General features: G+C 44.4%; 2 protein-coding genes across 18 annotated transcripts in view; one reads left to right on the top strand and one right to left on the bottom strand.

The window, feature by feature from the left end:
• The window catches only part of NBR1 (NBR1 autophagy cargo receptor), a 35,559-nt gene extending 30,234 nt beyond the window's left edge, over positions 1-5,325 (bottom strand). For 2 of the 9 annotated variants that reach the window (XM_089317739.1, XM_002719420.3), the window contains exons 1-2: positions 4,439-5,294; positions 140-250 (exon numbers count right to left, since the gene is read on the bottom strand). In XM_089317739.1, the coding sequence (XP_089173865.1) occupies positions 140-241 (102 nt within the window). In that variant the 5' untranslated portion in view covers positions 242-250; positions 4,439-5,294. Of the gene's footprint in view, positions 1-139; positions 251-1,491; positions 1,497-3,192; positions 3,357-3,817; positions 3,971-4,438 lie in introns of those variants that run through there. The other 7 variants (XM_089317741.1, XM_089317740.1, XM_089317742.1 and 4 more) reach the window with 6 other exon arrangements.
• A 64-nt stretch (positions 5,326-5,389) lies between these two features.
• BRCA1 (BRCA1 DNA repair associated) overlaps positions 5,390-27,549 on the top strand; it is a 70,693-nt gene continuing 48,533 nt past the window's right edge. For 4 of the 9 annotated variants that reach the window (XM_089317734.1, XM_089317737.1, XM_089317735.1 and 1 more), the window contains exons 1-5: positions 5,472-5,614; positions 6,449-6,546; positions 16,579-16,632; positions 25,348-25,436; positions 26,861-27,000. In XM_089317734.1, coding sequence (XP_089173860.1) covers positions 6,467-6,546; positions 16,579-16,632; positions 25,348-25,436; positions 26,861-27,000 — 363 coding nt within the window. In that variant the 5' untranslated portion in view covers positions 5,472-5,614; positions 6,449-6,466. Of the gene's footprint in view, positions 5,615-6,448; positions 6,547-16,578; positions 16,633-23,250; positions 23,329-25,347; positions 25,437-26,860; positions 27,001-27,549 lie in introns of those variants that run through there. The other 5 variants (XM_008271549.5, XM_008271548.5, XM_008271550.5 and 2 more) reach the window with 3 other exon arrangements.

The following is a 27,549-nucleotide window of genomic DNA, read 5'->3' on the forward strand; positions in this document are numbered from 1 at the left end:
GCCTCTTTAATTCTTTCAAATAAATAAATAAAATCCTAAAAAAAAAAAAAAAGAAAAAAAAAAAAGAAAATACTCAAAAGGAAACTGCACTGAATGTGTACAGAAATTTAAAACAAAACAAAACAAAGTTAACACTCACCATAGCTTCCACATCAGCCCAAGTTGTATTTTCTGGATCAGACACCAGAAAGCTTTGAGTCTCATTTTTAAAAGTGACATTTAGAGTAACTTGTAGTTCCATGCTGTGGGGCTAGAGTTGAGACAGTGGGTGGGGGACAGAGAGAAAATACATTAGGAATCGTTCTGTACACTGTGTAAACATTCACTCAGGAATACTTGTCAGGACCTAATACAGGTCAGGCTTAGAAGACAGAGTGAATGAGAGAAACCATGTCCCTGCTTTTATAGAATGTATGATCTAGTAGGTGGTTTAAGCTAAAGTTTACTATGCTATGGCGTGGCAGATAAGCCGCTGCCTGTGACACTGGCATCCCATGTAGGTGCTGATTTGTGTCCCAGCTACTCCACTTGCCATCCAGTTCCCTGCTAATGGTGCTCAGTGGGGGTGGGGAGGCCACACCAATGCCTCAGACTGTTTCTAAAATTCTAAAAGATGGCCCAAGTGCTTAAGACCCTGCCACCCAAGTGGGAGACCCAGATGAAGCTGTTAGCTTTGGCCTGGCACAGCCCCGGCTGTTGCAGCCATTTGGGGAGTGAATCAGCAGATGGAAGAACTCTGTCTCTCCCTATCTTTCAAATAAATTATTCCTATAGTTAATTAGGTACTTCCTCATTGGAAATAATTCTGCTCAGAATATTTAAATTTTGACCACACCCATAGAAATAATTTAGCACTTATAAAATCTAGAAGGATTTTATGGCACTTTATAATGATTGGTTAATTAAACAGTCACTGGTAGCAGGAGATAAGGAGATGGATAAAGTAGACAAGGTCTCTGGTCTCAGGGAACTTACATTCTTACAGGGACTTGTGACATTCTACATTTTTCTTGGAGAAGCAGCTTTTGCCTACACTGAGCAACCCAAACATTCAATGGCCAAAACACCAGCCAAGAAACTACACAGGAGTAGCTTTCAATATCCTTCATCCAAGTTACTGTGCTATTTTGTAGTCTGAATTTTTTTAAATGGGGAATTTCAAACATGCATCAAAGTAAAGAGTAACACACGATCAACCCAAAGCCCCCCCCCCCTTTTTTTTTTTTTTGGACAGGCAGAGTGGACAGCGAGAGAGAGAGAGACAGAGAGAAAGGTCTTCCTTTGCCATTGGTTCACCCTCCAATGGCCGCCGCGGCCAGTGCGCTGTGACCGGCGCACCGCGCTGATCCGATGGCAGGAGCCAGGTGCTTCTCCTGGTCTCCCATGGGGTGCAGGGCCCAAGGACTTGGGCCATCCTCCACTGCACTCCCTGGCCACAGCAGAGAGCTGGCCTGGAAGAGGGGCAACCGGGACAGAGTCTGGCGCCCCAACTGGAACTAGAACCCGGTGTGCCAGCGCCGCAAGGTGGAGGATTAGCCTAGTGAGCCGCGGGGCCGGCCTGAGTATCACCTTCTAAAAGATAAGAATAAACAAAACTAAACTACCATGCCATCATCGCACCTAAGAAGTGAACAATTCCTTAATCAAATATCTATTCTGGCCATTGTTTTTATTCAAGGATTTTGTTTACTGACGGATTGTTATGTTGAATTGGTTTGTTTTCATCACTATGAAAAACAGTATAAGTGGTCTGAAGATAGATATTAATTATACTGAAAACGCCAGCTCTTAAGCACATTCACCAGCAAATGTTTAATCTGCAGCTACAAAGAGCCAGATTCTATTCTAGGAATAGGAGATAAGAGATGAACAAGATTAAGGCCCAGAAGTTTCCAGTGTCAGAGGGGGAGGTGGCACAAGGGGTGGGAAGCCCTCTGTTCCACACACAGCTCTGGGACAATACTAGCCATGTAACTGTGAGCAAGTCAGTTAAGTCCAGAGCTTCAGCTCTCTAATCTGTAAAATAGATCTAATCTCTTTGCTTTGCCTGTCTCACAATGTTATTGTAAGGATCAGATAAAATCTGTGTGCAAATTCTTTGAAAACATTTTTCAAGTATAGAAATTAATACAATAGGGGCTGGCGCTGTATTGAGGCAGGTTAAAGCCCTGGCATGCAGCACCGGCAACCCTTATGGGCGCCAGTTAGAGTCCTGGCTGCTCCTCTTCTGATCCAGCTCTCTGCTATGGCCTGGGAAGGCCGTGGAAAATGGCCCAAGTCTTGGGCCCCTGCACCCACCTGGGAGACCCGGAAGAACCTCCTGGCTCCGGGCTTTGGATCCGCCCAGCTCAGGCCGTTGTGGCCATTTGGAGAGTGAACAAACGGATAAAAGACCTTTCTTTCTCTCTGACTCTATCTCTCTCTGTAACGCTTTCAAATAAATAAGAAATCTTTAAAAAAAAAAAAGAAGAAGAAATTAATATAATAGGGTACAGGTGTTCTGGTGCAGGTTAAGCCTGCATCCCATATCAAAGTTCTGATTCAGCTCCCTGCTAACATGCCTAGAAAAGCAGTGAATGACAGCCCAAGTACTTGGGTCTCTGCTACCCACATGGGAGACACAGATGGAGTTCTAGGCTCCCAGCTTCAGCCTAGACCAGCCCTGGCCATTGTAGCCATTTCCGGGAGTGAACCAGTGGATGGAAGAGTTTCTCTCTGCAACTCTACCTTTCAAGTAAATAAATAAAATCTTAAAAAAAAAAAAAAAGGACATTACTACAATAAACCAGTCTTCAGGGGTAGCCATTTGGCCTAGCAGTTTACAGTTGCTGGTTATGACACTCACATCCCACACTGAAGTACCTGGATTCAGTTCCAGGCTTTGGCTTCTAATCCAGCTTCCTGCTAATGCAGACTGGGAGGTAAAAGCGATGGCTCAGGTAGTTGGGTACCTGTCACCCATGTAGAAGACCTGGGTTGACGTCCCAGCTCCTGCTTCTACCTAGCTCAGACCCAGCCATTGCAAAGGTTTAGGAATGAACATGTATTTCCCTCAAATAAGTCTTCAGAAGCTTAAAAATACTATTTTTTTTTTCACAGTATAACGAACTACTCTCAAACAATACAACTGAGACTGCCACTTTAAAGACTCTGAAATCTCTGAAGATCGGGATTTCATTTTTATAAACTTACTCAATGATCTCTGCAAATTTTCCCATTCTTTTTCTCCACTTAAATTCACCACAAAGTAATGCCAGACTCGCAGCAATCCTACTGACTTCTAGCAGTCATTCACATGAAATACATCTCTTGGGGTCCTTATGATATGGGTAGAATCCCTGACAATTCCCTGTGACCTTGTGCAAAAAAAAAATCAGAGAAATGAAGTGACTAACTCAGCCTGCCCTAAGTGAATATTCTGAAATATACTTTTAGTTTCCAATGTCAAGAAACACATTCTCATACTTTTGAAAGTCCGGAAGGAAACCAATCTTCCTCCTTCTTGCCCAAATTATCCCATTAGAAATTAGTTCAGATACTTGGCACTCACCCAGCTGGTCTGCCAACGGGGAGCAAACAGGAAGTGGGAGATTCTAGCTTAGCTGGACCACAGCCAGGTCTTCATAAAGAACTGCCTATCTCTTTGGCGTTCATGTGAAAACTCTTTCAAACGAGAGCATAAATCTTGAACTTTGGAAATACTTCAACTCTGGCTCGTTCCGTGGCTCTATAGATGTAGGGCCCGTACAGTCAGGTAGCTGGGGCCCACGCCCTCGGCTTTCATAACTGGTATTATAAGTTCATGTCACTGACTCACCTTAGCTTGGCACAAGTCAGCTTTTCCTCTACGTCGGTTTTTTCTTCTTCTTTTTTTTTTTTTTAGCCTCAAAAAAAATCCTTTTAATTAAGCAGACCTGGGACTGCGAGCTTTGATTACTGTCCTATCCGGGCTTTTAGTGTGATATGAAAGCTAGGTGTTTGACAAAAGAGATAAACAGTGCTTTTCCAATACCGAAGTTCCCTAAGGTCTCTGGACGCGGGTCTCAGAAAGGGGACGATGTGATGAGGGGGATGTGTGGGGAGCGTCTTCATCCTGCTCTTCCAGCTCCCCGTCTGCCTCGCACTCCATGTCCCCAACACACTGTCATCGCCCCCTAAGGAGTTACTCCTCTGCCTAGGCCCTCTTTGTACTGGGAGATCCCGACCTCCCGTCGGTACAAGCCAGGCGTTCTGAGCCACGGCCCCTCCATCCCGCCGGCGGCATCGGCTCCCTCGGTCCCTCCGAGCGCGAACGGCTCTCGTCTTGTCACTGAAAAGACTGGCTGCCCCTAGACACGGAAAAAGTCGCCCCTATTTGCAGAGTTCCTCCCCTGAACTTCCCCAAACCCATTCAGTGTGACGTGACCCCACTCCTAGGTAACCGCAGCAGCTTGCTTACCAGCTTCCCGCCCCCGGGGGGCGCCTGCCGGAGGCCAGTGCAAAGACCGTTCGCTGCCAGCTCTGCTGCTCTCCCTGCGGGCAGAATCTAACATGGCGGAGAGAGACAGGGCCTAGTCCCCTGTTTCCTCCGAGTTTCCGACAAGATGATTGGCTCTTACCCTTGTCCCTCAAAACGACCACCCCCCCATTGATTGGTTGAGACTGCCCTGGCGGGGGCGGGGAAGACACAACCTGACCCTCACAACAACAACAAACACCGGGGCCGAGGGGCGGAACTACGAATGCGCAGTCCGAGGCTGGGGCGGGTTACCCCTCCCCAAGCAAACTCCGCGTCCTCCGCCTTCCCTCAGGTCGCTGACCTTAGTGGACACGCGAGGCCTGACGGGAATTGTAGTCTTCCTGGAACTTACAGGTTCTTTAGCGTCCGCTCTTAAGATATAAACACCTAACAGCACTCCAGTCCATAGCTGTCGACGTGCATAACCGCGCGGATGGCTCCAGTCTTTCAACTACGTGTCGCGAGGATCGTGCCCGTTTCCAGAGTCGGGAGCTCTTCTCCATAAGACTACAGTTTCCAAGGAACACTGTGGCGAAGGCCTTTCGTTACGCAATGCATGCTGGAGATCGTAGTTTCTTTCCCCCGACAATCTTTTTATTTACCTAAACGGGGCACGTCCATTGCGGCGGAAAGGGTGAGGGGATGGGCTCTCTTCTTGCGACTGCTGTGAGCACTACCTTGCGCTCATATTCAGGCCTCAGGTAGTGATTCCAACCCTTGTCCAGCAATTACTGTGACGTAATAAGCTGTAACCAGAAGCGTAGAGGCGAGGGGGCGGCCACCTAATAGAAAACTCAGAAGTCTTTCTCCCGTCGCTTTCTAATTACGTCATGCGGGGGTGGGGTGGGGCAAGAGAGGATGGCCAATCCGGAGCTGGGAGGCTCCTGCTCCGCCCTTCCGCTGACGTCCTTTAATCTCGCAAGCTGAGAGGCTATAGCTCCGCGGGAGCGGCGGGTTTCCATGGCGACCGAAAGCGCGGGAATTACAGATAAATTGAAACTGAGACTGCGCGTCGTGAGTTTTCTGCGGCTTTCTGGACCGATTACAGTCGGGGGGCGGTTTCTCAGATAACTGGGCCCTAGGGCCCGGAAAGCCCGGACTCCGATCTGGTTAAAGGTGAGAGAGTCCCTAGGAAATGAAGAGGGAGCCAGGAGGTGGTCAGTTGAGAAACAAACAGCTGTGAGAAGAGTGGTCTCCCGAAGGAGAGCGAGATGGGCATTCCTCGGGCCGGAGGGTGTGGGGGTGAAATCTGAAGGGCCTACGGGCTGTGTGGCTCTGAGATGAATCCTGGGGAGGGGGGCAGTTTGAGTCACCAGGCGGGCACCGAGGATAAGGACAGGCCACGGTGTGTCCGAGGGAATCCGGGTGACCGGATGTGCAGGGGACACCTTGAGCGTAAGAATGCCAGAGGCAGGGACCTGGAAGAAGGCCCAGGATTGTCGGGGAAGAGGAGGAGACAGGATTTTGTGTGAGACAGAACCCTCTGGAATTGGATCCGTAGGCACTTTGGGGAGGGGACGGGAGAGATGTATGCTCCGGGTGCGTTGGTGCTGGAGCAGGTCTGTGGGACGCTCTGGGGAAAGGCAGGGGTGGCGAGTGTTCCTGGTGTAGGTTTTGCTGTGATTGGTGGCAGTGCCTTTGGTTTTAATCAAGAAAATGAAAAAGAAAGAAAAAAGCCAGCCTGGATGGCTGGAGAAAGCTGAGGCTGTCACCACTCACCCCATTGGAAACCTATATGTAAACTGTAGAGAATTCAAACCGTCTAATTACACAAGGCTTCGTGCAGAATTTTAAAAAATAATGCCTTTTGTCATTAGCTCTATGGGTTGGTGTAATTCTAAAACTCCAAATTTCTCTTATTTTGAAATTATACTTAAAATTAAGTTGTCGTTTTTATACCCTTTTTAAGTGGTTTACTTATCCACGTGATTTTTAATTTATGTGTTAAAGTTCATTGGACAGAAAGAAATGGATTTGTCTGGAGTTCGTGTTGAAGAAGTACAAAATGTCCTTAATGCTATGCAGAAAATCTTAGAGTGTCCAATCTGGTAAGTCAACAGAAAAATATATTAATTTAGGATACTTCCTTTGATTATCACCAATGCAAATGAGTAGAACTGACTTTACATATAGGGAGACAAAATATGATCTGTTAGGATTAGGCTACTAACGTTGCTGCTTTTCTTAACTAAAGACCTTTAAAGACATAGAAAAGTACTCCTTTTCCTCCATTGTGCCTTTCTCACTCCCTCTGTACCCCCTCGATAGACATCCCTTGCGTTTCCTGGTGCACAGACTGTCTTGGTTGGTTCTGCATTGGGGCAGGAATCTAGTTTGAGTTAAGTGGTAAGTCTGGCTTCCAGCTCCAGAGTCAGCTTGACCACTTGGAGTGGATGGAGTTAATGAGGGCAAAATAAAGTCACAAATGATTGGCATCTGCGAAGAGATCAGATTTTTAGAGAACTTCTGACTAAAACTGCCCTGTACATTTTAAGAATACCGTAAATCATTAAAGTCTTCACTAAGTCTTACTGTTTGAGCCTTTTTCCTCTACATCTATAAAATGAAGAGGGGACTTGGCTATTCAAGTTGGCTTTTTAAAAATTGAGGTATGATTTGTACATGCAGTGAAATGCAGAGATCTTGGGGGCTTGGCGTTGTGGCCTACTGGGAAAAACCATTGCCTGCAAATGCCTGCATCCCATATCAGCACAGCTTCCAGTCCAGCTCCCTGCTAATGCGCCTGGGAAAGCAGTGGAAGATGGCCCAAGTACTTGGACCCTGCACCCAAGTTGGAGACCCAGATGAAGCTCCTGGCTTTGGCCTGGCCTAACTCCTGGCTGTTGTAGCCACTTGGGGAGTGAACTAGCAGATGGAAGATCTTTCTCTGTTTCTCCCTTTCTCTCTGTAACTCTGCCTTTCAAATAAATAAATCTAAAAAAAAAAAAAAAACTCAAAAAACAAACAACTGAAAGAGGACCATTGTGGCGTAGTGGTTAAAGCTGCTATCTGCCACACCAGCATCCCATATGGGTGCCAGTTCATGTCCCAGCTCTTCACTTCTGATCCAGCTCCCTGCTAATGGCCTAGAAAAAGCAGCAGAAGATGGCCCGAATTCTTTTGCCCCTGCTATTTACAAGGAGACCTGGAAGAAGCTCCTGACTCCTGACTTTGGCTTGGCCTAGCCCGTCATTGCAGCCATCTAAGGAGTGAACCAGTGGATAGAAGATCTCTGTCACTTTCTCTAACTCTGACTTTCAAATTAAAAAAAAAAAAAAGAGAGAGAGGAATGCAGAGATCTTTTGTCATTTCCTTTTTATTTATTTTTTAAATGATTTATTTATTTGAAAGGCAGAATTATAGAGAAAGGAAGAGACAGAGATTTTCCATCCACTGGTTCACTCCCCAAATGGCTTCAATGACCAGGGCTGGGCTAGGCCAAAGCTAGGAGCCTGCAGCTCCATCTGGGTCTCCCACATGCATGCAGGGGCCTAAGCACTTGCGCTGCCCTCTACTGCTTACCCAGGCATGTTAGCAGGGAGCTGAATTGAAACTGGAGCAGCCCAGACTAGAACCAGTGCCCATATGGGATATTAGCTTCCTGGCTTTGCAAGCTTAGGCTTAACCTATAAATGCAGGGATCTAAAGGATGCAAGTCAATGAGCTTTTTTTTTTTTTTTTTTTTTTTTTTTTACATTTATTATTTTCATCTACTTGAAAGGCAGAGTGATAGAAAGAGATCTTCCATCAACTAGTTCACTTCCCAAGTAGCCATGACAGTCAGGGCTAGTTCAGGCTGAAGCCAGGGGCCCGGACTCCATCTGGGTCTCCCATGTGGGTGGCAGAGGCCCAAGAACTTGAGCCACGCTCTGCGGCCTCCAGGATTCATTAGCAGGAGGCGGGATTGGAAATGCAGACAGGACTCTATCCCAGGCACTCTGATAGGGGCAGTGGGCATCCCATGCCTCTGTGTAACCTACTCTGCCACATCGCCTGTCCCAAGTCAAGGATTTTTGATCGCTAAGTAAATATGTGTCTGTAACCAAATCCCCAATCAAGATGTAAAATATTTCCATAACTCCAGAAAATTCCCAGGAGCCTTTAGCTTGTAGACCCTCCAGGACCCTTGGAGGCCTATGGAGAGGACTGTTTATCAGTATGATTAGTTTTTTGTGTAATTTTTGTACTTTTTAAAAATAATCATTTTTTATTTATTTGAAAGGCAGAGAAACTGAAAGATCTCCCATGTGCTGCTGATTCACTCCACAGAAGCCCACAGCAGCCAGGGCTGGGCCAGGCCAAAGCCAGGAGTCAAGAACTCTGTCTAGATCATCCACAGGTGGCAGGGACCCAACTACTTGAGCTTCACCTGCTGCCTCCTGGGGTGCACATTATCAGGAAGCTGAAATCTGGAGTGGAGCCAGGACTCCAAACCACGCATTCCCATGTGGGATGTGAACGTCCCAATTGAGAGCTTAACTGCTAGGCCAAGGCCTGTCCCTTCACTTTGTATTTTTTGTTTTATACATATTACAACATTATTCGGAGAAGGAACCTGAGGTACAACAAAGGTTAAGAACCACAAGCATTCGTTGGATGGTCTTTACAGTTTCTCTTAAATCTACAAAATAACTGTAAACCCGTACCTTCAGATCTCTGCTCTGGTCACTCAGACATGGCGGCTCTGACCTTGTGATGGCTCTCAGATAGTCTCTCTGGCTGTCACGTGTGCTCTTCTCTGCCTGGAATGTTTTTCTTCTGGTGATTGCATGGCTTGAAAATCCTGGTTGAATTACTGCATTTTAGAGGCATTTCCAGATGACCTTATTTAAAATGCAATTCATTCTTTATTGCCCTTTCCTGCTTTATTTTTCTCTGTAACACCTGTTAATATCTGACCTTCTAGACAATCTATTTATCCTTTTTAAAGTGCACTCCAGAGAGACATGTATTCCACAAGAGCAGAGGCTTTAGTTTGTTTATTTCTGTTTCCTTAGTAGTCAGAATTTTACCTGGGACATAGGAGCCACTCAGCACACTTTTGTTGAATGAATTGAATAATCAACTCAATTGGTTCTTTGATATTTAACTTTTTTTTTAAATATGGTGATGGTTAGGGGTGAGTAAATTCAGAAAGTAAATGGAAAAGTTGCTCCTTGTCCTCAGTAAAGGAGGGTAAGTTTCAAATAAATTTTCCTTTGTGCTTCATGAAAATTGTTTTTCATATTTGGAATCAAGTTAATAAGATAAAGGAAAATGCAGCTTATGTTTTCAGAGACAACCCCAGATGTATAGCTGTCTTCTCCCTTGCCCTTCGACATTTGTGACAAAAGCAGCAGCTAAGTGAGATGTACAGCCTCATCTGTGGGACGTCAGAGTCAGAGAAGTAGGAAACGACGTTGTGGGAAGGAACTGCTTTGAAGAAGCACAAGATTTACGCTTGATAATTCAAAAGAATGATCATGAAGTCCTCAATCATGTGGCATTTGGGCCCATTTATTTTCCATTGCCATGGGATTCAGTCATAAAAATGTAATGTTCTTTCTCGTTCTGGCAGAGCAAACCATCAATTAAAAAAATCATACATAAAAATTGAAGATGCAAGAATGAAAGTTAATGCTAAATTTTTATTTTCAGTCAACGATTGTGTTTTCCAGCTTCTTATAATTTTTTTCCTGTTTGCTGTTAGAAATAGACTACTCTGGGGCCGGCATTGTGCTGTAGTGGGTAAAACCTCCACCTGCGGGGCCAGTGCTATGGTGTAGCAGGTAAAGCCACCATCTTCAGTGTTGGTATCCTATATGGGTGCCGCTTAGAGTCCTGGCTGCTCCACTTCCTTTTTTTTTTTTTTTTTAAGATTTACTTATTTATTTGCAGGTCAGAGTTACACAGAGAGAGAAGGAGAGGCAGAGAGAGAGAGAGAGGTCTCCCATCCGCTGGTTCACTCCCCAGTTGGCTGCAACGGCTGGAGCTGTGCCAATCTGGAGCCAGGAGCTTCTTCTGGGTCTTCCACATGGGTGCAGGGGCCCAAAGACTTGGGCTATCTTCCACTGCTTTCCCAGGCCATAGCAGAGAGCTGGATCAGAAGTGGAACAGCCGGGACTAGAACCACCGCCCATATGGGATGCTGGCATTGCAGGCGGTGGCTTTACGCACTACGCCACAGCACTAGCCCCTGCTCTACTTCTGATCCAGCTCTGCTATGGCCTGGGAAAGCAGTAGAAGATGGCCTAAGGCCTTGGGCCCCTGCACCGGGGTGGGAGACCTGGAAGAAGCTCCTGGCTCCTAGCTTTGGATCAGCCCATCTCTGGCTGTTGCAGCTAATAGGGGAGTGAACCAGCAGATGGAAGACCTCTCTCTCTCTGCTTCTGCCTGTCTATAACTCTGTCTTTCAAATAAATAAAGTCTTTTTAAAAAGAAAAGAAACCTCTGTCTGCAACACCAGCATCTCATATGGGCGCCGTTTCAAGTCCTAGCTGCTCCGCTTCAGATCCAGCCCCATGCTGATTCACCTGGGAAAGCAGCAGAGCCCGGCCCACAAGGGAGACACGGAGAAAGCTCCTGGCTCCTGACTTTGGCCAGGCCCACCACTGGCCATTGTGGCCATCTGGGGAGTGAGCCAGCAGATGGAAGATCTCTCTCCCTTTCTGTCTCTTCCTCTCTCTCTGTAACTGACTTTCAAATAAATAAATCTTAAAAAAGAGGGGAAGTGGCTCATTCAACCTCAAAGCAGGGTCCAGGTGAGGGTGACATAAGCTTGATCCCTCAAGCCAAAAAAAAAAAAAAAAAAAGTAAGACTCTTTAAACTAAAACTGTTCACTCTGGTCATTGTCCAACTTTAAATTGATTTATAAGGAAAAAATTCTAGGGTAGACATCATACCTACTTATCTTTCTCTCTCTCATTTTTTTCCAGCAGTGCCCAGGATGGTACAATTTGCAGCTTTGTTTTGTTTTGTTTAAAGATTTATTTTATTTATTTGAAAGAATTAGAGAGAGGGAGAAACAGAGAGAGCTTCCAACCTCTCATTCACTCCCCAGGTGGCTGCAATGGCTGGAGTTGGGCCAGGCTAAAGCCAGGAGCTTCTTCCAGGTCTCCCACTTTGGTGCAGGGGCCTAAGCACTTGGACCATCCTCCACTGCTTTCGTAGACACATTAGGAGAGAGCTGGCGTCGAAGTGGAGCAGCTGGGACTCGAACTGGCACCCATATGGCTGCTGGCATCACAGGCGGTGACTTTACTCACCGTGCCACAATGCTGGCTCCCCAATTTGCAGTTAACTCTTAAGTGATTTCTGATTGGAACTTGAAACAGTGTTACTTGTGGTTGCTATAGGGTGGTTTCTTAGCTTCCTTAAGCTAAGAATGTCTTGAATGAAAATTTCTTGTGCTGGCCTTTAAGTTTCTATTGGCAGTTATTTCCAATAATTGGTAGTTCTTTCTAACTTTTTACATATAATCATATAAGTTTTTTACATTCAGAAGAATTGCTAAAACGTTTTCCGGTGGGTAGTAATTTTTCAAGCCTAAACTGATTTCTTTTCCCATTACCCATGTTGGAAGCTCAATATGCAAATATGAAGTAGGCTTAATATCCTGCCAGATTTGAAAAGTGTTTAAATTTTCTTTCTTTTATTTATTTATTTTTTAATTTGAGAGGCAGAGTTAGAGACAGAGGGAAAGACAGACAGAAAGGTCCTCCATCCGCTGGTTCACTCCCCAAATGGCTATAATGGCTGGAGCTAGGTTGATCTGAAGCCAGGAGCCAGGAGTTTCTTCCAGGTCTCCCACATGGGTGCAGGGGCCCGAGGACTTGGGCCATCTTCCACTGCTTTCCCAGGCCATAAGCAGAGAGCTGGATTGGAAGAAGAGCAACCAGGACATGAACCAGCACCCATATGGGATGCCAGTGCCGCAGGCGGAGGCTTAGCCTACTACACCACAGTGTCAGCTCCTGAAAAGTGTTTAAAATATTTGAATCACTTTTACAGTAAACATTTACTCTCATCAGGACCTAGAAGAGCAACATTTTATTTTTTTCCTTTTCACTCCTATTCTGTCTGCAAGTTCTTCCTTCAGCAGTCATTACCTTTTCACATATTGGAGTTTTCATCTGTTCAGAGTTTGTGTTTACAATGTGTTTGTGTAGCTTGGATTATAATTACCATACTGAAATATAATTATTTCAGAACTGAGTCAGTGGTGAGAACGAAAGCCATCTGGCATCAGAACTACATCCAATTCTCTTACTGAGAATTTCCTTGATATCTATCTTATCCTAGAAATTGCGATTTAGGAACAAATCAGAGTTCTCTTTGCTAGGATTGATTTCCTTTTTTAAAGTTACATCGGTCCCAATAATAATACATTGATACAAGTCATCTCACATTGTGAAGCATTTTCCCCAGTAATGTTTAATATTATTCTCTTGGTAGCCTCAGGAGACTGGCAGAGTGGGTGAGTGACAGAAGGAAGCAGGGTCAAGTAGAGTGCTTGGCCTGAGGTTGCTCTGCTGATTGAAAAAAGAGAGGGAGAACTGGTGGTAGAAACTCAGCCTTTTGACTTAGTCCTGTGTTTTTCTTTTCATTGCCCTGTGCTGCGTCAGAAACCCCATGATTACAAGAGTTGTGTTACCAGGTCCTTTACAACAAGGCTATTGTCCCCAGCTTCTGAGATCCTTTTGCAACAAGTTAAACATCTGTTGAAAAGAACCACGTCCCTGTTAACACTACCAGGTTACTTGTGCTTTGATGTTCTGCCTAGATTTCACCACCAAACATCAGTTTCTAGAACTCTCTTGCAGCGTAAAGCTAAAGACTTAACATCATTCAGCTATGCTCCAATGTCATTCTCAGTGGGCCTTTCATGACCATCTTGTATACAAACACACACCCATGACACACAGGTAGCACTCCCTGTCCCCCTTATTTTCTTTTTAATATGTACTCCTGTGTCTGCTTATTTACTTCCTCTGTCAAGCTGTCTACCACAGCTAGAATATATGCTCCCTAAGGGTAGGTTTTGTTTTACCCATTGCCTTATTTCTATCTTTGGGAACAAGGCTTGTGTGAGTAGATGCCCAATACATACTTGTTATATTACTAAATCAGTCTCAAGAAGGCCTTGAGATTTTGTGGGTAGATGGGTAGGGATGGGAGTAAGTTTATTATTTTCTTAGTTTCCTTTAATGGGCATTGCACTGATTTTACAAAGTAATCATAAGCAAAACATTATTACACACCTGAGGTAACAGAATGAAAATAATTCCACCTGCAAAACATTTTTGCTGAAATACCGAACCTGAATTGTATCAAGCCCAAAGGTCTAGTTTATAGGAAATAGAGCAGCTAGAGGAACATATTAAACCATACCATGGGGTTACAATCAGCAAAATCCAGAATGTGGGAGGTTCTAAGGTCAAATTACCTAGCTTTTTTTTTTTTTTAATGTTTTTTAAGATTTATTTTATTTATTTGAAAGGCTGAGTTACGAAGAGAGAGAGAGAATCTTCCATCTGCTGGTTCATTCCCCAAAATGGTAGCAACTGCTGGGTCTGGGCCAGGCTGAAGCCAGGAGCTAGGAGCTTTATTCAGGTACCCCACACAAGTGCAGGGGCCAAAGGACTTGGGCCATTTTCTGCTGCCTTCCCAGGCTTGTCAGCAGGGAGCTGTATTGGAAGTAGAGCAGCCAGGATGAAAATTGGCAGTGGCTTAACCTGTTAAATCACAATGCTGGGTGATCTTACATCTGCTGGTTCACTCCCCTAATGCCTGGCACATCCAGGGCTGGGCTAGGCTGAGCCAGGAGACCAGAACTCAGCCTGGATCTAATATGTGGGTGGCAGCGACCTGAGTTCCTGGGCCTTCTCTTGCTGCCTCCTAGGGTGTGCTTCAGCAGGAAGTTGGAATGGGAGCCAGGACTTGAACCTGAACACTCCAATATGAAATGCAGTTGTCCCTTAGGGGCTGGCGCTGTGGTGTAGTGGGTTAACGCCCTGGCCTGAAGTGCCGGCATCCCATATGGCTGCTCCACTTCCGATCCAGCCCTCTGCTATGGCCTGGGAAAGCAGTAGAAGATGGCCCAAGTCCTCGGGCCCCTGCACTCACATGGGAGACCTGGAAGAAGCTCCTGGCTCCTGGCTTTGGATCTGCACAGCTCCGGCCATTGCGGCCAGCTGGGGAGTGAACCAGCAGATGGAAGACCTTTCTGCCTCTCCTCTCTGTGTAACTCTGCCTTTCAAATAAATAAATAAATCTTTTTTTAAAAATATATAGTTGTCCCTAGTGGGATCTTAACCTGTGTGCATCGCTTTTAAATAAGTGGCAAAGGGGAAAATAGGAGAAATCTAAGATTAAAATGGGCAAGAGTTATCAACCAAATACAGTATATGAAACTTGTTTAGGTCCTGATTTAAGCAAATTTAATGACTTAAAATTTTTATGAGAAAGGCAAATTAGAACATTATTTGTATGTTAAATGTTATTAAGGAAATTAATTTTTAGGAGTAATAATTTTTTATGGTTATACTAAAAACATCCATCTCTTTTAAAGTGAGAGAGTTAGAGCTGGAGAGAGTCAGAGATGGCCCATCTGCTGATTGAATCTCCAGATGCCTACAACAGGGCTGGACCAGACAAAGCCAGAAGCCAGACCAAAGCCAGGAGCCAAGAACTCAGTCTAGGTCTTCCTAGACTTATGATGGGTGACAGGGACCCAGCTACTTGAGCCATCAGCAGAAAGCTGAATTAGAAGCGGAACTGGGACTTGAATCAGACGCTTTGTTGAGGGATTTGGATGTCCCAAGCTGCATGTTACCCACTAGGCCAAACATTTATTTTTTAAAGCAATTGAGACATCACTTGGGACACCTGCATTCCATATCAGAGTGCCTGGATTCAAATCCTAGCTTTATCTAAACCCAGCTTCCTGCTAATGCACACCTTAGAAGGCTGCAGGTGGTTAGATCACTGCCACCCATATGAGAGGCCTAGGGTTCCTGGTTGTAAGCATTTAGGGAGTGAATCAGCAGACAGAAGATCTTTCTCTCTGACATTTTCTCTTTTTATCTCTCAAATTACATAAATAATTTTAAAAGGGAATATAATTAAAACATCTATAAATGAAATTATATGAAGGCTGGTATGTATTTTAAAATAACATGGAGGGTGGGACAGATGTGGCTGCAGTGATTAATAGGCCACTTGGGCTCCCACATCCCGTAGGAGAGCACCTGGGTTCATTTGTGTCACATCTCTGCTGCTGACTGTAATTTTCTGCTAATGCACACCCTGGGAGGTCGCAGGTGATGACTCAAGTACTTAGGTCTCTGCTGCCCACATGGGAAACCTGGCTTGAGATCCCCGCTCTGGCTTTAGCCTGGCCCTGTTCTAGCCATTGTGGGTATTTGGAGAGTAAACCAGCAGGTGGGAGCTCTCTCACTGTCTCTACCTCTTAAATAAATAAATACTTTTTTTTTTAAAGAACTGATAACCTAGATGGCTACGTGACTAATAAGCAGGTGGTATGTATAACCTGAATATGTTAGACAAAGCAATGATTCACATCCCAGGCTGGACAGGGGGAGATGTCATCATGCTATATGAAACCGTTTGTAATTTGAAACTTATGAATTGTTTTTGAAACTTTCCATTTAATATTTTTGGACTACGCTTGTCTGTAGGCAGCTGAAACTCTCAGATAAGTGCAGACTGCTTTAAACAGAAGGTTTTGTCTTTATGGAACTCGATTGTTTAATTATGATATAGAATGTGCACCCACAATGATTTAAAAAAAGGGTTTAAATGGAAACTAATTAAAGTATTTTCAGTTAATCTTGAATATTAATGATAGTATAAAGTTGAAGAGATGAGTATAATTCTGTTTTGATGTCTTTATTGAAGGTAAAGATTGTATTCTCTGCTGTGTTCTTAGCTGCTAACACATGACTGGACTTTCAGCCTTACCTTGATTCAGTTACAGAAGCTTAAAGTTGAATATTACTAAGAATGTATTTTTAAATAAGTTAATAAGTTACTGTGCCTCATTTATTTTTCTCATATTTTTTCTCCCCTATCTTTCTAGTCTGGAATTGATTAAAGAACCTGTTTCTACAAAATGTGACCATATATTTTGCAAGTAAGTTTGAGTGTTTTATGTGGCTCCATTATTAACTTTCTTTTTTTTAATATTTATTTATTTGAAAAGCAGAGTTATAGAGAAGCAGAAAGAGAGAGAGGTCTTTGAGGTCTTCCATCCACTGGTTCATTCCCCAGATGGCCACAACGGCCAGAGCTGAGCTGATCTGAAGCCAGGAGCCAGGAGCTTCTTCCAGGTCTCCCACACGGGTGCAGGGGCCCAAGCACTTGGGCCATCTTCTACTGCTTTCTCAGGCCAAAGCAAAGAGCTGGATCAGAAGTGGAGCAGCCAGGACTTGAACCAGCGCCCATATGGGATGCCAGCACTGCAGGCAGCCGCTTTACCTGTGCCAGCCCCCATTATTAATTTTTGTGCTTATTTTTCATACCACAGAGAAACTGGACTTTATAGAATAGAAGCTTCAGCTTCTTCAATTAAGTAACAAAGAAAAATCCAACTCTCCATTGTGTCTCAGAGTACTTTTTTTTTGTTTGTTGTTTTGTTTTTAGATTTATTGATTTATTTGGAAGTCAGTTACAGAGAGAGGAAGACCTTCTGTCTATTGTTTCCCTCCCCAGATGGCCAGAAAGCCAGAGTTGTGCCAGGCCAAAGCCAGGAGCTGGAACTTCACCCAGGTCTCCCACATGGGTAGCAGGGACCCAACCACTTGGGCTATCTTCTGTTGTTTTCCCAGGGATATTAGCAGGGAGCTGGATCGGAGCAGTCCAGCTGGGGATCAAGTCAGAGCTCATATGGGATGCTGGCGTCAATTAACCTCCTGTACCACACCACTGGTTCTTTCGGAATGCCTTTTTTTTTTTTTTTTTTTTTTTTAAGATTTATTTTATTTGTGAGGCAGAGTTGCAGAGGCAGAGAGAGAGGGAGAAAGGTCTTCATTCGCTGGTTCACTCCCCAAATGACCACAATGGCTGGAGCTAGGCCAATCCGTAGCCAGGAGCTAGGAGTTTCTTCCGGGTCTTCCGCATGGGTAGCAGGGGCCCACGCACTTGGGCCATCTTCTGCTGCCTTCCCAGATGCATTAGCAGAGAGCTGGATCAGGAGTGGAGCAGCTGGGACTCAAACTGGTGCCAACATGGGATGCCAGCATTGTATGCGGTGGCCTAACTCATATAGCACAACGCTGGCCCCAAAGTTTTGATCTTTTAAAAATGTAGTTGAAAGGCAAAATGATAGATCAATCTTCCATCTGGGGGTGGGCCAGCCAGAGCCAGGAACTCATAACTCCATTTGGACGATCTTCTGCTGCTGTTTTCCCAGGCATTTTAGAATGTATTAGCAGGGAGATGGATCGGAAGCCGAGCGGCAGGGACTCAAACCATTATTCCATTATGGGATGCTGGGATTGCAAGTGGTGACTTTGTTATTGGAGCCTGCTGGATCAGAGGTCCTTGTCTTCTTGCAAGAAAAGAATTTCAGACACGAACTAGAGAGAAGTAGTAAGTGGGGTAGCAAGTTAATGAAGAAGATACACCTTATATACCAGCCAGGCATCTCAGCAAAGAACTGAGAGTTTTATAGATATGAAAATGGCCTACAGTTTTTTCCACCTTTCCCTCTTCTGGGATATTGGTGAGTTGAGGGCTCTCTGGGTGTGGAATTCCTGAAATTCCTCCTAGAACTTGATCAGCACAATGTTATTGGACCTAACAGAACCCCTGGCACAGGGCAGGGAAGACTCCCCTAAACTTCCCCCCGACTCCCAGGGGAGGGCTGTGACCCCCCCCCCCCCCCAAGAAGGTTATTAAACATGAGCAAGGCTTTTGATGCACAAATGCTGATGTACTTCTAAGGTGGCTTCTACACTTCCATCATGCAACTGCACAAAATTCCCCTTGTTGTTGATTAGCTCCTCTCACATGTGTAGGCTAATGTCTACCTTCCTACCTAACAGCTTAACACACTGTACCACAACACCATGCCTGAGTGTCTTTTATTGGAAAAGCAAACCATGTTCTGGGTAATGAGTTTATTAACACAAAAGTGTTTATGATGTAAAATATGTTCCTTCCACTTCCATCCCAAACTCCTGCTTCTCCCTTTTCTCCCCAGAGACAACCAGGAATTTTTAAATTCAAGAGTTCTTAACTTTGAGTTCATGACTTTGTAAAATTACATTCAATTTTAAATTTAGTTATATTAAGGAACCAGTGGGCATTGTGGTATAGCAGTTAAAGCTGCTGCCTGCAACACCAGTATTTCATGTGGGTGCCAGTTCAGGTCCTAGCTGCTCCACTTCCAATCCAGCTGCCTGCTAATGGCTTAGGAAAAGTATTGGAGGATGGCCTAAGTGTTTGGGCCCCTGCCTACAACGCGGAAGAAGTAGGTGTACCTCCTGGCTCCTGGCTTTGGCCTGGCCCAGCACTGGCCATTACAGCCATAGGGGAGGTGAACTAATTCCCTTGTCTCTCCCTCTCTCTCTATAATTCTGGCTTTCAGAATAAATAAATCTTTTTAAAAATTTTTAAGTTGTATTAAAAACTATGAACATGTACTTTTTTGAGGAAGGGAATCCATAATTTCCACCAGATTCTTAGGATGCTTCCATAACCTAGAAAAGGGAACAGCTGCTGTTTTAAGGATAATGAGAGCTGGCTGAAGCTGCAGGAAACCTGTTCTTTTTGGAGAGATGTCCTCTAAGCACACATCTGCCAGCTGGCTGGTGCTTTCCTCCCTCTGAATTCTTACTCTTTACATTCTGCGTTCCAACAAGGATCCAGAAACCCATTTCCAGTCTTTTTCCCGTTTCCCCTGTCAGCCCCAGCATTCAGTCGGTTCCTGTTTCCTTCTGATTCCTCTGTCCTGTTCCCCGCCGGCCTCATGCCAGGGCAGCACAACTTTCTCCCTAGCTTTAAGAATTTCTGACTGTGGCCTCTGCATCAGTGCTTCTCAGACTATCAGACTAAAATACTCTTTAAAGGGTATTTATGTGATCAGTTTGTTCCCAGGTGGAGACTTTGTAAAACAAGAACGTCCCAGTGTTTACAAGGTTCCAGATAGCTGAAGATGAACTTTTATACACTGAGACTTAACACGCTCTCTCGATGAGAATCTTTCTGCAATATCTACTGCATGCCTTCCTGTCACCTGAGTAATAAATACTGAAGATGCTATCATAGTGAGTTATAAGATCATTAATATGTACTTCAAGAACATGTGGAAGACAATCACAGACGGAGGAAAGATAAGAAAATAATGTATGCCCAGGAAAAATAACTTATCTTTGCATATGTATAAGCCCTTAGAGAGGAGAAGGCATTTGCATGAGAAAAGGTCCTAGAGCAGGCTGAGAGGTTGGAAACTGAAGATGAATGCAGTCAAGAGGGACAGTTGTTACTCATGGAGTAATGGAGTAAGAGTAGTTCTGTAGAAAGATTTGGAGGCAGGGAAAGTTAAAGTGCTTTGAGCCCAGTGAAGATGGAGGTGAAGATAGCTGATGAGATTGAGAGGATTAGAGTTGGCAGCAGTGGGAGATTAAGGAAGACTTGCAAATCCCCAGTATGGAGAATATGGTAGGCAGTAGAGAATCAGTCATAATTTAAATTGAGTCTTGACTGATACATTAGAATTAAAAGTCCAGTATAGGGGCTGGCGCTGTGGCTCACTTGGTTAATCTTCCGCCTGTGGCGCCGGCATCCCATATGGGCGCTGGGTTCTACTCCTGGCTGCTCCTCTTCCAGTTCAGCTCTCTGCTGTGGCCCGGGAGGGCAGTGGAGGATGGCCCAAGTGCTTGGGCCCTGCACCCCATGGGAGACCAGGAAGAAGCACCTGGCTCCTGGCTTCAGATCAGCACAGCACCAGCCGTAGCGGCCATTTGGGGAGTGAACCAACGGAAGGAAGACTTTCTCTCTGTCTCTCTCTCTCTCACTGTCTATAACTGTACCTGTCCAAAAAAAAAAAATCCAGTATAATGCCCATGTTATAAATCAACTTTTTCAGGGATCTCTTCTGTAATACCTTTTTGTTTAAAAACAAACAAACAAAAAAGATTGACCTATTTATTTGAAAGGCAGTTACAGAGAAAGAGGGAGAGAGATTTTTCATTTGCTGGTTCACTTCCCAGATGGCCACGATGGCTGAGGCTGGGCCAGGCTGAAGCTAGCGGCCTGGAACTCCCATCAAGGTCATCCATGGGTGCAGGGGCTCAAGTACTTGGGTCATCTTTTGCTGCTTCCCCAGGTGCATTAGCAGAGAGCTGTGTTGAAAATGGAGCAGCCAGGTCTCAAACATGCACTCATATGGGATGCTGGCATTGCAGGTGGCAGCATAACCTGTAGCACAATACTGGCCCCTGTAATATCTTTATCATTTGAATAACATCTTGATCTAGAGAAAGCTAGGAAAAAAATGTCACTCTACTGTATTCTACAGTACTACAGGAATGATTGGGGATTCCCTCCGTACTCCTACTCAGAATTGTTCACTGTGCTATTTGCCAGGGTAATACATTGATGCTTCTTTGAGTACAGGTAGTATTTGCATCTTATGTGTTTCCAAGGAGTAGTAACTTCTATTCTGTGTCTTTAAAGGGTATTTATGTGCAATGCAGATAGCTTTTTAACACCCTTATCCTCTAAACTCTGTCATTGTTGAGTAGAATATGATAGTTGAAGCTTCTGTGTAGCATCTGAATCTCCTTGATCCTGCCTACCTGCGTTCACTTTTTTTTTTTTTTTTTTAGATTTATTTTATTTATTTGAAAGTCAGAGTTACACACACAGAGAGAGGAGAGGCAGAGAGAGAGAGGTCTTCCATCTGATGGTTCACTCCCCAATTGGCTGCAACGGCCAGAGCTGTACCGATCCAAAGCCAGGAGCCAAGAGCTTCTGGGTCTGTCTCCCACGTGGGTGCAGGGGCCCAAGGGCTTGGGTCATCTTCTACTGCTATCCCAGGCCATAGCAGAGCTGGATCAGAAGTGGAGCAGCCAGGTCTTGAACTAGCACCCATATGGGATGCTGGCGCTTTAGGCCAGGGCGTTAACCCGCTGCACCACAGCACTGGCCCCTCTGCATTCACTTTCTCAGAGAATGACTGACTTTCTGCAATTCAACCCTGGATTCAACATCACCTTCACCCTTTTTCTGGGTGGTCTGAGATAAGTCTCTACTGTAGAATGAATATACTTCAGGTCTGTATGGATTAGGCGAGGGCACTATGGGGCAGGCATTGCAGTACTGTGTGTTGTTTTTTTTTTTAAGATTTATTTTATTAGGCCGGTGCCGTGGCTCAATAGGCTAATCCTCCACCTAGCGGCGCCGGCACACCAGGTTCTAGTCCCAGTTGGGGCGCCGGATTCTGTCCCGGTTGCCCCCCTTCCAGGCCAGCTCTCTGCTATGGCCCAGAAGTGCAGTGGAGGATGGCCCAAGTGCTTGGGCCCCGCACCCCATGGGAGACCAGGATAAGTACCTGGCTCCTGCCTTCGGATCAGCGCAGTGCACCGGCCATAGTGCGCCGGCCGTGGCGGCCATTGGAGGGTGAACCAACGGCAAAAGGAAGACCTTTCTGTCTTCTCACTGTCCACTCTGCCTGTCAAAAAAAAAAAAAAAAAAAAAGATTTATTTTATTTATTTGAAGGGCAGAGTAAGAGAAAGAGGGAGATAAAAGAGATCTTCATCTGCTGGTTCACTCCCCAAATGGCCACAATGGCCAGGGAAGGGCCAGACCACCAAAGCTTGGAGCCAAGAGCTTCTTCCAGATCTTCGGGTCTCCCACGTGGGTACACCTTCCCCCCATGGGCATTAGTAAGGAGCTGGGTTGGAAGTAGAGCAGCAGGGCTTGAACCAGCGCCCCTATGTGATACAGGCAGTGTCTCAGACAGCGGCTTTACTCCCTGTGCCACAACAGCAGTCCCAGCACCATGTCTTAAAGTCGCTGCATGTGATGGCCTGCATACCAGGCATCCCGTTTGGAATACCAGTTCAATTCCTGGCTGCTCCGCTTCTGTGTGGCTCCAGGATAATGTGCTGGTTCACTCCCCGAATGGCCACAACAACCAGGGCTGGGCCAGCCCAAAGCTAGGAGCCAGGAACTTCATCCATGTCTCCCACGTGGGTGGCAGGGATTTAAGCATATGGCCCATGATCTGCTGGCTTCCCAAGCACATCAGCAGGAAACTGGATTGGAAGTGGAGCAACTGGGACTCAAAGGTGCACTCTGTTACTAGATGCATCACAAGCTGCAGCTTAACCTGCCATGCTACAACACTGGCCCCTTATATGTCCTTATGCCAACGCTACAATGTCTTGATTATTGTAGCTTTATAGTAAGGTGCTGAGTTTTTCAACTAATTATAATAATTTTATGTGGATTATATATCATTAAATGTGCCATATTAACATCTTAATACCTTTTTATCATAACAGAAAGCCATATGCATGTAAGTTCAGTTTTCATAGATCATTGCTTATGTGGTTTGGTTTCCTGCTTATGCAGCATCTAAAAACAATTAGAGAAAACCATTGGTTGTAATTCACCGGCCATTACCTTTTAAATGGCTCTTTCAGAGTATTGTGAGATTATCTTTTTGAGGTTCTTTGCCTTTTGAGTATTCTGCCTACAAAAATAAACTTGAAATGTTCTTTTCTTCTTTATAATTTATAGATTTTGTATGCTGAAGCTTCTCAACCAGAAGAAAGGGCCCTCACAATGTCCTTTGTGTAAGAATGATATAACCAAAAGGTATACAGTTTGGGTATTGATGGGAGGTTGGAAGTAACAACAGCAAGAGGGAGTGGAAATTCTTAAATAATAGTTTAACTGGTGTTCCTATAAAACCATTCATTTTCTTGTTTAAAAATGCGTAAAGTGTTTAGCAGACAAATTATTTTTCTTTTTAAAGATTTGTTTATTTATTTGAAAGTCAGAGTTATAGAGAGGGAGAGACAGATCTTCCATCCACTGGTTCACTTCCCAGATGGCCACAATGGCCAGTAATGGGCCAGGCTGAAACCAGAGGCCAGGAGCTTCTTCTAGGTGTTCCAAATGGGTGGCAAGGGCCCAAGTACTTGTGCCATATTCTGCTTTTCCCAGGCCATTAACAGATAGCTAGATCAGAAGTAGAGTAGGGGCCGGCACTGTTGCTCACTTGGTTAATCCTCTGCCTGCGGTGCCGGCATCCCATATGGGCACTGGGTTCTAGTCCTGAATGCTCCTCTTCCAGTCCAGTTCTCTGCTGTGGCCCGGAGGTTAGTGGAGGATGACCCAAGTGCTTGGACCCCTGAACCTGCATGGGAGACCAGGAGAAAGCACCTGGCTCCTGGCTTCAGATCGGCGTAGCTCCAGCCATAGCGGCCATTTTGGGGGTGAACTAATGGAGGGAAGACCTTTCTCTCTGTCTCTCTCTCACTGTCTAACTCTATCTGTCAAATAAAAAACAAAACAAACAAAAAAAGTAGAGTAGCCAGGACTGGAACCAGCACCCATGTGGGATGTGGGCGTGGCAGGTGGTAGCCTTATCTGCTATGCCACGATGCTAGTTCTGAAGCAAATTATTTCTTTTCTTTTTAAAAAAAAAGATTTATTTATTTATTTGAAAGTCAGAGTTACACAGAGAGAGAGAGAGAGTTCTTCCATCCACTGGTTCACTCCCCAGTTTGCCACAACAGCCAGAACTATGCCAATCCAAAGCCAGGAATTAGGAGTTTCTTCTGGATCTCCCATGTGGGTGCAGGGGCCCAAGGACTTGGGCCATCCTATACTGCTTTCCCAGGCCATAGCAGAGGGCTGGATCGGAAGTGGAGCAGCCGGGACTTGAACTGGCACCCTATGGGATGCTGGCACTGCAGGTGGTGGCTTTACCTCCTACGCCACAGCGCCGGCCCTGAAAATTATTTCTAAAATTGTTTCCTGCAAGTTTTATGGACATTTGCCTATTTGGGAATCAGCAACTTACTGTCTTCCTAATGCTTCTGAACAGTGCAAGATCTTACAGGTTTTTTGTTTTACTTTTTATTTATTTATTTGGAAGGCAGAGATACGGAAACAGAAATTTCTCATCTGCTGGCTCTCTCCCTAAAAGCCCTCAGCAGCTAGGGCTGGGCCAGGCTGAAGCTGACAGCCAGGAACTGCATCTGAGCAGATACCCAAGTACATGAGAAATTACCATTGCCTCCCCTGGATTAGGAAGAAGCTGAAATTCTAAGTGGAGCCAGGACTCAAACTCAGGCACTCTGATATGGGATGTGAGTGTCCCAACTGGCATCATAACCACTTTGTCCAACATCTATGCTTCATTACATTTATTTTCCACCTAATTATTTAATAAAAACAATGTATTTATGTATTGTGTATCTGTCCTGTCACATGTATGTTCTGTTAGGTCAGTATCTTTGTGTCATCTAATACAATTACTGTTCTTCAGTCTTTGGAGAAATAGTAAGCATACAAATATTTAAAGGAATGAATGAAATAATTTCTCTATACAGTAGATTTGTATCTATCATTGATTCAGGGTAGTAGTATATCAGATAGTTTGAGGCTTTTGGTAGCTTTAATAGAATAAGAAAAAATTGTAAAAGCAGTCAGTACTGCCACATACTTTATTCTGATGCCAGTGATGTATTGATTGTAGTCTAATAGCTTTGTTCTTTGAATAAAAGTTTACTACTGCTATTTGTTTACATGTCTTTCCTTATTTTAGTGTTCTTAAAAAGTTGATAATCACTTACTAAGTGTGCCTCTCAAACGATTTAATTTCAGAAGCCTTCAAGAGAGTACAAGATTTAGTCAACTTGTTGAAGAGCTATTGAAAATGATTCAGGCTTTTGAGCTTGACACAGGATTGCCCTGTAAGTATTGCACAGCCCTGAGGCTGATGTTCAATGGCTGTCCATGAAAATTCCAGAAGCTTGCTGTAGTATTTTCTGTGAATAGGTGATAAGACTTTTTGGTCTAGGTTAATTTTATCTTCATATCTATAATTTTTTAAAAATATATTTGAAATGTACGCAGACAGGTAGAGCTCTCATCCACTGGTTTACTCCTGGGCTGGGCCAAAACTGGGAACCAGGAACTCAAGCCAGGGCTTCCACATGGGTGGCAGGAATACAATTACTTTTTTTTTTAAGATTTATTTATCTGAAAGGCAGAACAACAGAGATAGTTATGTATATAGAAAGAGAGATCTTCCATCCACTAGTTCATGCCCCAAATGGCCTCCATAGCCAGGCTGGAGCCAGAAGCCAGGAACTTTGTCTGAGTATCTCACATGAGTGTCAGGTGCCCAAACACTTGAGGCCATTTTCTGTTGCCTTCCCTGTCCCATTAGCTGGGAACTGGATTAGAAGCGGAGTAGCTGGGTCTCAAACAAGCATACCTACATGGAATGCCAGCATCTAAGCAGTGGCTTAACCTGCTGCACCATAATGCCAGCCCCAAGAAATACAATTACTTGAGCCATCACCACTGCCGCCTACCTTCTAGGGTCTTTGTTAGCTGAAAGCCGGAGTCATGAGCTGGAGCTATGAACTGAAACCATGTACTTCCATACAGGGCAAAAGCATCTTAACACATGTCTTTGTTTTTTTGTCCTTTTTTTTTTTTTTTAAGATTTATTTTATTTATTTGTAACGCACAATCTCAGAGAGAGAGAGAAATGGACATACAGAGAGGTCTTTGATCTGCTGACTCACTCCCCACATGGCTACAATGGCCAGGGCTGGGCCAGGCCAAAGCCAGGACCTGGGAACTTCCTGCAGGTCTGTTATGTGGTTGCAAGGGCCCAAGCACTTGGGTCATCCTCCGCTTTTTTCTCAGGAACATTAGCAAGAAGCTTTAATCCATGTCTTAACTGCTATACTAAATGCCTGTCCCAGTAACCTATTTTGTAAATCAGTGCCTCGTGCTTTATTTTATCAACCCTAAGATGTACTTTTTTTCACATTTAACACGTCTGAAGTTATCATGAGTGGTGCATCATTGTTTAATTTAGTGGATTTTCTGTCTTGGTGGTTCAGAAGATAACAGCACATCTCACATTGTTGGTGTCTTGGGTTCAGTAAAATAGGATTTAACAGGCAAATTTGTTGGCATTGAGGTGGTGGTGGGGGGAAGGCCTAGAAATAAGTTTGACGTGTGTGTGTGTGCGTTTCCTAGAAGTAGAATTTCCAAAGTTGTTTTAAGAAGATTGTAAGTAACCTTAATGCATTGTCTTAGAACAAAGAACATTTTTTCCTAACTAGAAAAAAATAGTGTTTTCCTTTGTAATTCACAGTTGCAAACAGTTATGACTTTTCAAAAAAGAAAAACAACTCTCCTGAACATCAAAAGGAGGACGTTTCTATCATTCAAAGTATAGGCTACCGAAACCGTGCCAAAGGGCTTCGAAAGATTGAACCCAAAAATCCTACGTTGGTAAGAAAAAGCTGCTTTCATTCATTCTGGCAACATCTATTTATTGGGCATTAGAAATTAGTGGATGTGCTGGATGTTTGTGGATTTATATAAAAAGTCCTTAAGAATGGAAGATGGTAAATTAAATGACTGGACAAGTGTTCTCATTAGTAAGAGAGGGGTTCAAAGAAGGTCAGGATGCCTGGTGTGGTCAAAAGAGACTGCAGAGGCTCTTCCCCTGTTTTGGACTTCTGTCTCCCCTGATGCTATCTAAAATAGCTACAAGGTCACTGATGTTTTTAAGTATTTGAAGATTACTTCCTCTTGAAAGGTATAATTGTCACAGAAAATGCCGTGATTTGCTCTGTTGTTACTTATATGTGAATGAATAATGAAGATTTCAAAAAAAGTTCTCATGATACCAGCATGCATTTTTCAGTAGACGTAGTGCTAAAAGGAAGAAGAAAAGCTTGTTAAAGTAATGTTGGGCTTTTAAATATTCTTTGCTTTACTAAATGTTCTTTGGAATGCTAGGGGTTTTTTTTTTGCCATCATTTATGTTTTTTTAAA

This window comes from Oryctolagus cuniculus, chromosome 17 (assembly GCF_051225735.1).
Source record: "Oryctolagus cuniculus isolate XC-2025 breed Fujian yellow rabbit chromosome 17, ASM5122573v1, whole genome shotgun sequence".
Taxonomy (NCBI): Eukaryota; Metazoa; Chordata; class Mammalia; order Lagomorpha; family Leporidae; genus Oryctolagus; species Oryctolagus cuniculus.